General features: G+C 22.6%; 1 protein-coding gene across 1 annotated transcript; it reads right to left on the bottom strand.

The window, feature by feature from the left end:
* Positions 1-458: 458 nt before the first annotated feature.
* LOC112594922 (uncharacterized protein C1orf194 homolog) lies at positions 459-10,201 on the bottom strand. Its single transcript, XM_025339943.1, has 5 exons — positions 10,116-10,201; positions 5,965-6,164; positions 3,558-3,768; positions 3,406-3,482; positions 459-511 (listed from the first exon to the last, which is right to left on the bottom strand). Exons 1-3 carry the CDS (start codon positions 10,137-10,139, stop codon positions 3,576-3,578), a joined length of 417 nt encoding a protein of 138 aa, XP_025195728.1. The 5' UTR covers positions 10,140-10,201; the 3' UTR covers positions 459-511; positions 3,406-3,482; positions 3,558-3,575.
* Between the last annotated feature and the right edge of the window lie 832 nt (positions 10,202-11,033).

The raw sequence follows: 11,033 nt of genomic DNA on the forward strand, positions 1-11,033 counted from the left end.
TGTTTTATAATTTAAAGGATCTGATCTTTAATTTAAATATATTATTTATTTCTATACCTATAAAGTCCTTACTAGAAAAGTATGAACGTATGTCATTGAGATTTTAAAATAGTTTTACATAAATATTTTTGCTATGTAATAATAAATTAAATTTAACAAATATTTAATTTTCCTATTTGATTTAATTCTTATTAATATTATTGGCTTCGACATTCCTTATTTTAAACATAATTAATACTATGTACTTACTAATTAGTATATAGTTATATGTGTTTATTTTTATGTGCAAAATATTACTAAAAATGTAATATTTGTAAGTACATAGTATTTCTATTAAGTAACCATTTTAACCAATTAAAATAAATATTTAACAATCATAAAGTTAATTGTTTAAGAGCCATAGTATATAAATTAAAATTTTCCTATCTTAAATTTATATGCTTAACTCTAAATGTGATCTGAATAAAAATGTTTTGAAAATATTGTGTTTTAACATCTTTTTGTTTAACCTCTGTAAATTAAACATTCTTAAATTTAAAAAAAAAAAATGTTCAAAATATCTATGAAATTTATAATAACTTAACTATGTTTTGAGTGTAAATTTTAGTCATTAAAAAAATATATATATCCTTAAAAAATGTTATATAAAAATTATAATGCTATTATATATATATATAATATATTTGTTTATGCCATAAACCAAAATAAATTTTAAATACTTTTAAAATAGTAGGCATAAAATTAAAAATTTACAATATCTACTCAAATGATTTGTAATTTAGAAATTTCCAAGTAGGAGCTTTGAGTCTAAGTAATTTAATAAGTTTATATATATTTTTCTTTTTTGAAAATGCCATTACAACATTCAAATAATAAATGTGCCGATTAAATAGTTTAAAAAGTGGGTCTAAATGATATAGATATAAAAATCACAAGTTTTTAAGAACTATTATAAAATAAAGATCTTACATTTTATTTCTTTTTATGATGTAAGTACCTACACTTAATATATTCTTAAGTATGAGTTTTGTTCTCAATTCTTAAAAGAAATTTAAAAATGAATTAATCTAAAAAAATATTTACTGTGCAAAAAAAGAAATAAATATTTTCAGCATTATAGTGTTTAAAATTTTAAGATTTACTTGCATTTAATTGTTTTAATGGCAATGTAATTATATTGCTATTAAAATTAAATTATTGGTGTTATGTTACAAACTACTTATTCTGTGTGTTAGTTACATAATTTTTACAACTAACTTTTGTGTATAAATATCTATTATGAATATTATATAGTTACAGTTGTAATAATTGAGATAACTATTTACAGATATAAGTGAAAAATAAAATTTAGTTTAAAGTTTCTAGAAATTATTCTAAGTACGGTTTATATATGTTGCCTTTATTAATATATTTTAGTCATAAATTGTATTAAAACAGACTTTATAAGTATTTTTTTGTTTTTACCATTTTAAATATATGATATAATATATTTATATGTCTCACAAATTAAGAATAAATTAATGACACTTTTTTATTTCATGTTTCATTTTATAGTCATTACCTGGTAAATAATATTTAATACTCATTGGTCACATAATTAAATATTTGTATTGACAGAAATGAAAAGTTTTAAACTAAATAATATTAAATAGTATTTTAAATATCATAAATGTGATAACATTTTAGTTTAGCAAACAAAAATTTGATTACTAATTATTTTGAATATACTCAGTTTTCAAAAATATTTTAAACTATACAATTTCTTAATTGATTATTGTTAATGTTTTATGTAACTGTGTAAGATTTAAAAATTTACAAATAAACCAAGTTTTTCAAGAATATATAGATAAAAAATTAATATGCCTCTTAATATTTTTTACTCTTTTTGTTTTGACTGCAGTTAAATATATAAAATCTTAAAAGCAAAGTTAAATAATTTATCTTAATTTGTGACGACAATTTTATTATTTTCCTGTATGGCGTATAAATGTCAAAATCATTTGTATCTATTTTAGATATATACTATACATGTAAATAATAAATTATATTTGTAAGTTTTAATTATTTTAGGTGATTATAATAAGTGTTATACTCATTTAAGTTTTAAAATTCTGTTTATTGTGTATCATTTTATTCACTGACAATCTTGGTTGAGTAATAAATCAGGCCAATTATATAGTTTAGTATTTAAAACATCAATAGTAAAACTACATAATATTATGAATATTATGTTTTATGCGATTGCTAAATTGACGAGTTGTACCAACCAATATCATGTATGGATGTAATATGTACAAATGGATTTCAATTAAGCTAACTAACTGATGTAATTATAATAGATTTATAATGTATTTATAATCAAAAGTGTTGTTGTTTAACTTAAATTTTATGCATATGTTTCATGAATTAATTTTGTTCCCATCATAACATTTTTTAAATTAATTTAATGTAAAAACTACCTATCTAGTTATGTAAAATAAACATTAAATGCTTAGTACCTGCTATATGTTCCTTTTTTCTACTCATCAGTAATTGTTAATGTTTCACTGTACATACATTGATTAAATTGTTGAATTTTTATTATTGTTTTATGTTATACTTAATAAAATAAGAATTGTAAAATACTGAAAATTCAACCATATCATGTATGTACAAGTCTTTGCTGTACTTAGGATGGATAATCTTCAGTATAATAATCAAATACAATTTAAAATAGACTCATAAAAATATCAATCTTTTTTTTTTGTTTAATAACTTACACTTTTCTTTTTTCATACTAAGAAAAAGTAAAATATCAATCATCCCAGATATTTATAAATTACCTATCTCATCAGTTAATTATTATTTTTTTTAATGTTACATCTGATAAAATGTTTAAAAACAGTTTAGTTGAGTCAAATTATTTATTGAATATTTTATCTTCCTAAACTTGTCTTGCCGTCCTTATAACTAGATGGTTGATATTTTACAATGTCTAAGTTTATTTTTATCGCAGAGTAATATTGTATTTATTAAACTCTGCCTTTTAAGCTACTAAATTAATTATTCAATATCTATTTTATATATTTACATACATCATATTTAATGTTTATTTTTGTCTATTTTATTTAGAAATTACATTTATAAATATTTATAATATTATGATTATATTTTAACGCCATAGATAAAACCAATGAAGAATTGAATTATATTATTTTTAAATAATATTAATAATTTATCTATTAAATTGTTTTCAGTAACAAATTGTATATCGTTTTTTTTTTTAAAAAAAAAACTGATTTTATGTATTGGAGTATACTTTAATATATATTTGTACACTCCTAATTTAATATATTACTATTTACTTTAAACTATGTCGTTTGTAATTGATATTAAATTTCAAGTATAGAATTATATTATAATTACCAATAGTGTTATTTATTTTTTAATATGATTGATGTAAAATCTTTGAGTAAGTTGAAAAATTCCTTTCTATTGCTTATCTGAAAATGTCAATATTGATTGATTATTACTTATTAGATACTATGTGGTACCATTATTATAAATATTATACTAACCTAAAACCTTATTATATTTTAATAGTTGTAAAAAGTACCATCTTCTTTTCTTGAATATCCATGGTTAGTTTGTGAAATATGACTGCCAACTAGTCCTAGTTTAATACTATTGATGTCTTTTCGTTCACCAATAAGTCCACCCATTTTCAATGGATGATTTCTAAAAAGTTTTTCCACTTTATGCTCTGATCGAATACTATTCAACTGTTTCCTTTTACAAAAATTTTTTCTTTATTAGTTGTATAATATTATCAAGCATATTTATGAACTTTCAACTTTATTAAAACCATAGACTTACAGAATTTTAAATATTCAATTAGATTTTGACAAATAACTTAAAATCAGTTAGTTTTATAAAGTTCACTATAAAAACAAGAAGAAAATGTTTTGAAATAATAATAATAATAATACATGTTGGTTAGGTTAAGAACTTATTGAAAACTATTTGATGTGTTTTTTATTACTTTTTATTATTATTTAATAACAAATTGTATTCATATTTATTTATTTCATAGTTGTAATATACCAAAAAAGTAAGTACTTATGTATACTATGTTCATAATATATAAAAATAGATACTAAACTACTTATCTAACTTAAAGATTTTTCAAAGAAACATATTTTTATGAGTATTAACTAGTTACATGGATATTATTCGGCTATGAAAAATATTAACTGATACCAGTACATTAACTTATCAAAGAAATACACAGTTTTTTTTGATGAGAGCTTATAATATAATTTTTCTATATACTAATACGTACAAATATAATATTATATGCTTAAAATTCTGATAAAGGTTTAATTATCTTATAAGATACCTAATTGTAGATTAACACATAAAAAACTAAACCTAACATATTAAACAAGGTCTTTCTGTGTTATTGCAGTTCAGTATCTTAATATAAATAAACTTTCATACAATTCTTAAACATATAAGTACATATAATATATTTTTATTTATAATTATATTATTTACTCTTGTAAAAACTATGTACAGTAAAACCTGTCTTGTGCGAACCCTTGATAAGATGGATTCCTGTTCTGTGCGGAAATTTTTTATGGTCCTGGCAGATTTCTATAGTTTAACATAGGATTAAACCCTTGATAAAACGGAACCTGTTTTACGTGAAACGAAAAGCTATATTTTGGTCTCATAAATCATATATACCTTTAGGCTTTAACAAACGGAAAAACACATCATAAAATTAACAAAAATATTTTTGATGCCTACATTTATTTTGCTACTGAACAATTATTAAGGTCAGCGATTAATACGTATCGATAGATAACTAAATTTTATCTTGATTTTATAAATTAGCGCTTATTATTTACTAAAAATTAAAATTTATTGTAGCTTATGATATTTATTAATTTTTAATATTAACCGGAAAATGTTACAACTTTAATCGTGCAGTATATCGTAACTCTATACTACGGAATTTTCCGTTTTATTCAGTTATAAGGAAACATGCCTAAAACGGAAATTTTCATTGGTCCTGTGCAATTCCGCACAAGACAGGTTTTACTGTACCTTTGTGTCTAATGAATATAAATTGAATTTATATATTTCTAAATTTTTTATATATTTATTTTGAGCATACCTATATTGTCTATATCTTTCCTGGAAACAATAAATGATTTTAGTTGAAAGTTTAATATTAATATTTAAACTGTGTGGAATGATTTTGTAAATTATCATATACCTGCCACAGCATAACAATATATACCTATTAAATAATAGCTGCTTATTTGTTCACCCAGGCCTGAGTATTTGAGTCAATTTACTGAATGAGTCAATTAAATAAAAGGTTTAAGAATAAAAAGATATATACTTAAATATGACATATGTATTGTAATAAAAATATCAAATTTTGCTAGTTTTATTATTTTTATAAGTATATTTTAAACACATCTTGTCATACTTAAAAAAAAACCAATATGGAAATAGATAACAATATAAATAGAAAATGTATTATTTTTTTTCAAAAATAAAGTAATGACTTCAAATCATAATATATATATATATATCCATTAATTTCGATAATTTTTGATGCAAAGAATTGAGAGAACAATATCAATTATCAAAATCGGGAAAATGGACTAAAATATTCCCTTAAAAATTAGTACACTTAACCCCATTACCTAATGACTAATGAGTTTAACTATGATTAAAACTGGTAATTACTACATATATTATATAATTATTAAAACTAGGAATTTAGATACAATTTTCTATAACATAATAAAACTTTCATGTATCAAAAAGTAAAAATGTTTATTAGTTTTTTCTTAAAAATTTTTCAAACTTTAGTATACCTAGTGCTAAAATGCGCTCAGTGGATTATTATTATACATTTACATTTAATATTATATAATATATAATTATATTCGATAATTTTCTCACTTCAAACACATTATAAAAGTTTCTTTTTGCATGCACACTTCGTTTTTCTTAGGGAACGTTAGCCCCGAGTGACTGTAAACAGACAACAAGGCTGTGTCCAAGCTGTCGTTGACCACGTCCACTTGGGGTATCCACTGCACACATCGGTGTTCACTGGCTACAGTGTGTTTCTTGTGCAATTCTGTCCGGGTCCTTTTTATCTAAAATTATATATTTATAATTAATAATAAATACATATGTAGAAATACATTGACACGTTTAACACTTACAATTTATTAGTAGAAATTGAATTATTTATTCACATACTCGATTAATGTAATTTTTTTCTGTTTCATAAAATATGTTTATGCGTGCTCAATGTGCCACTCTAATACGTGTTATGGCTTTATCTATTATGGGTAAGTCAAAGGTACCTAATTATAATTCTATAGGTTTTGAAATGTATAACAGATTAAAGAAGAAATATTCCAAAAATAGCTGTTATAAATATAGTGATAATCTGAAAATCAATGATAATAACTTTATAGAACTTATAGGTGCATGAGCATCAATTTTAATCGACAATCAAGTGTACATTGGAATTGTAAAAAAAATAAAAATAAGCAATAAATCAGTAGGTTAATAGTTTAGGAAATTAATAACTATTGAATCGCACCTTTTTTCTCACGTTGTAACTTACAATAATTACATAAAAATATTAAAAGATCTATTATGGCGCAATTTTTCAAAGCTTGAATTTATAAAGGTATACATAGGTAAGTGAATGTTTTAAACGAATTTCAATCACATGAATTTCTCATAGCCTTTTTTTTGCCAAATTTATATAGCATCTACGTAAAACTAATTAAAACCTCTCTTTTTCGGCATTTCATTTACATACCAATTCAATAATACAAATGAAGTATTTTTTTTCATGTTCCACTACTACCATGGTAGAAATACTCAAATTTTGGTCCAAAAGTAAAATATGCAGCGACATTTACTGTTAACACTCTTGACCAAAATTTGTTTGAAAAAATAAAAACTTAATACTAACTTAAAGAAAAGATTTATCAAACAGACGAATAATTTATTACTTTATGTAATTAGTTAGAAATTAATTCTTCATTTAACCACGGACCTGTGACCACTGACCAAAATAGAATCGACAACCAATAAAACGTATAGACCTAACCAGTAACCTAGTTCTCTCTTTATAATACGTATGGTGTATTCAACAATATGAAAACTCTACGACAATAGTGCTAGTTAAAATATCAAATAAATACTTTAATATATGTAGAAAAATATCTAGTTTGAAAGAAAATGGAAATTAGCATTTTTTTAAAGAAAAATATGGATTCATCTAAAAAGCGCTGCTCAAAATCGTTCAATAATGTGGGTAAGATAATATAATTATAATTTGATCGTACATTTATTTTAAGTTTAAATTGAATAAACCATTGTTTTTCACTACTTTTATTTATTTAATATTTGTACTCGGATCTTGACACGCGTATTTCTAGTACCTACATAAGACCAGTATAATAAAAACCATAAATGCATAGTGAAACACATAAAATATCAAATTAATCTAAATATGTCCGACTTACTATGTTTATCAATAACGAAACGATAAATTTTAAAATGTTTTTATTTAATATGTAATGTTAAACGATTCTTAGCGGTAATACCTAAATAATAAACAGATAGGTATTTACACATTTATATATGCTTTTATGAACGAAAAGATGAATATTGTTTACAATAATATTGATAATTGATGAATACCTATTAATAATTTTCACCAAAGGTTTATTTTATTATTTCCATTATACGAAAAAATATCCAACATTTTTAAACTATTTTTTTGGTTATTTATAGATATGAAAAATTTTTAATTTTTATAATTTTTTTTTTTTATAAATATTTATACAAAATTAATCATTATTTAGAAATACTTGAAAATGTATTACTAGGTACCAAAAAATGTATTATTATATCTGTATAAAAGTATTAAAAAATCATAGGAACACATTTATTTTATATGCCTTTGAGGTTAGAATTTTGACGTAATTCGTCAGAATCGCAAAAAAATTTCAAACTATTTATCGTTAAAAATGTATAAAAAACCTTTGTTCTTATATCTAAGTTTTTAAAATTTATTACAAAATTCTTCTAAGTATTTCAAAATAGAACTATAAAATCTAAAAAATCTTTATAGATGATTATTTTTCATAAACATTTTAAGTTCCAATTTGGATAACATTACTTAGTTGAACGATAAAAACGATATGTTAGGTAATTATTTTATTATAATTTAAAATAATTCGTGGGAATTTATATTTTTATAAATTATATTTTACTAAATAATATTTTTGATTTATTTTATAATAGGTAATATCAATTTTTATTTTTAACGGTATTTATAGAAAGATGTTTTTAAATTTTGAGTTATAATCCTCATTTGATATAATATGGTATAAATATCTATATACTATTTATTAAATCCTAATAATACAATAAATACAATATTTTCAGAAAATATATATTAACCAACTATAGTACCTACTAAAAGTAAAATAATTGATTTTTATAGCTATATCAAAAAAACATTATCTCTTTATATTTTTCCGTATAAAGTATTAAAATGGTATACTCGTATATTGAATTCATATTAAACATAACAATAATGAGAACCCACTTGGCACCTATAATATATAGCAGAATGGTAGATACTCACTATTTTAAAATTATTATAATTATTTTATATTTTACGCTTATAATAATGTACGAAAAATTAAAAATACTTACATTTTTTAGTATTTTTAGTTAAACTGTAACTTACTGTATTCTTAATTATTTTATTTTATTATTTTTTTTTTTTTTTTTTGATGAATATTTTCTATTAAAAATATCCAAAAATGTCACAGTGTACTGTTTGTTTTCTCTTTCTGGCTCACGCGTAACAGACAAAACGCATTTATGCAGAATCATTTTTTTGATGTTTTTAATTCATTTTAGAATAAAATCATACATAACAAAAATTATAGAAAATAATATTTTTATGAGTATGCATAACGATTTCTTTAAATATTATCTTAAAATAATTTTAAACATCAATTAAATTTATAATTTTTTTTTTTTTTTTAAGTTGAATCGTATAAGTCAAATATTAATAAAATATAAGACCGATATGTTCAACTATCAAAAATATTATCCTCTATAATTTTTGTAATATATGTATTTACTCTATGATTATTTAAAACATAAGAAAAAAAATGATTTTGCGTAAATGCATTTTGTCTATATTATGTTATGCGTGAACCAGAGAAAGAAAACAAACGTGCACTGACATCCTCTGAAAGGGATTGTGTAGTGTAAAATGTTTTAAGGAGTAACATTTAGGCAATTCATATGACACGTACATTTGGACTGTGTTATTGGTGAGTTGTAAATGAAAATTAGTGTGTGTACCCATTATCGCTTTTGGTAGAATATAATTTTACATGCGCACCCCCATGTCAATACGTTGTAGAAAAATAAGTATATTTCTATTTGCATATCTATAAAAACTACTGAAACTAGAAATAAATTAAACATACTTCCCGAAGTTCGATTGTAATCTCGAAAAATGGTTGAATTCATAAATTTCTAGAATAGCTTTTTAAGAATTACTTTTTTCTATTTAAAATCTGATGTTCCGAACATAAATGCCAATGCAATTATTTCACAGATTTTTTAAGATAATATATTAATTTTAAGGTTCATTAAAATTTAAAATCGACTTCTAAAATAGCCTGGATATATTTTCGAAAAATTTATACACAGGTACATTATAAATTAAAATCAAGCATTGCAAAGTACGAGTACCTATGAGACGTATGTGTAATTTACCTGCACTGCTTATCCGTCAAAATGGTATGAAAAATACGTACGATCCCCTTAAAGAATAAACTAAACTTTCACATACTTAATATTGGTCTAAAGAAAATTATTATTTTGAGTAAACACAATTTGTTTTTACTCGATCATAAGACGTTTACTTTTGTCATTTAACAATGTGAAAAAAAGCGTGAAAAAGCGTATTCCCATGAAATTTTTAATAATGCGACACTGCAGATAAATCACAGTAATAAAAGTAATATTATTTACAAGCGGGTTGCACGTACCGGTTGCAGCTGCTCCTCATCCATCGCTCAAGCGGAAAATCTACGTAATTATACATAATAAACTGTGCGATGCTTATTTTCATTATTATTATTATTATTGGAGACCTGCGCACGTGCGTATAATCGCGATGACAATACCTAATAATATATATACATACATTTTTACATTACCGACCTATATTATACAAACAGCAATGACGACAGCGATATAATATTATTATAATGTCGCGAGCAGTGGCTTTTGTGTTTCGGCAAAGGAATGATTGAACGTTTTTGGTGGCAGCTTGTTGCCAAGGTGACACTATTTATTTTATTATACCTATTACAAATTGTGCCATGTATTTTAGCTATTTGGTCGTTTTTGTTCATAATATGTCCTTATATACATTAATTTATATTTTATACATATAGAAGTACATTATTGGTACGTACAGAGTGATTCAACAAGCATACCAATCTACACATTTTCACTTAAATATACTCGTAATATTCATGAAAATAACATTTTTTTTTGAATTTTATGAGACCATAAATCAAACAGGTATTTTTTCCTATTCAAAGAATCTATAAGATTTTTCTTCATCAGTACGACTATTTGCTATGTTAAAACAAACTTATTTTATCCAAACGAAATCAGTCTTTTTAATTATAAATTATAAAACATAATTTTATTTAAACAAAGTTATATAAATCGAAATTCAAACGAGTGGTTTTTGAGTTATCGAATTTTAAAAATAATAGTCCCTTGGTTATAATATTATATGTTTGAATATATAGAGTGGCCTGGGTGGGCTATGATGATTTAAAAATTCTAGTAATTTTAACTAACATAATAGCATTTTATGTTTATAAATATTTTAAATTATCTGAGTATAGAAAGTTACTAAACTAACTATTAAATCGTATTTATGTTTTAAA

This window comes from Melanaphis sacchari, unplaced genomic scaffold (assembly GCF_002803265.2).
Source record: "Melanaphis sacchari strain LSU unplaced genomic scaffold, SCAv2.0 Contig247_pilon_pilon, whole genome shotgun sequence".
Lineage (NCBI taxonomy): Eukaryota > Metazoa > Arthropoda > Insecta > Hemiptera > Aphididae > Melanaphis > Melanaphis sacchari.

What these genes read in the sequence shown, in the direction of transcription:
- LOC112594922 (XM_025339943.1), bottom strand. Translation starts at nt 10,139, where the DNA reads ATGGATGAGGAGCAGCTGCAACCG. An exon ending in ATGAGGAGCAGCTGCAACCG is followed by an intron (nt 6,165 to 10,115) that starts GTACGTGCAACC and finishes ATATAATTTTAG; the next exon opens with ATAAAAAGGACCCGGACAGA. An exon ending in ACTTTTATAATGTGTTTGAA is followed by an intron (nt 3,769 to 5,964) that starts GTGAGAAAATTA and finishes TTTTTGTAAAAG; the next exon opens with GAAACAGTTGAATAGTATTC.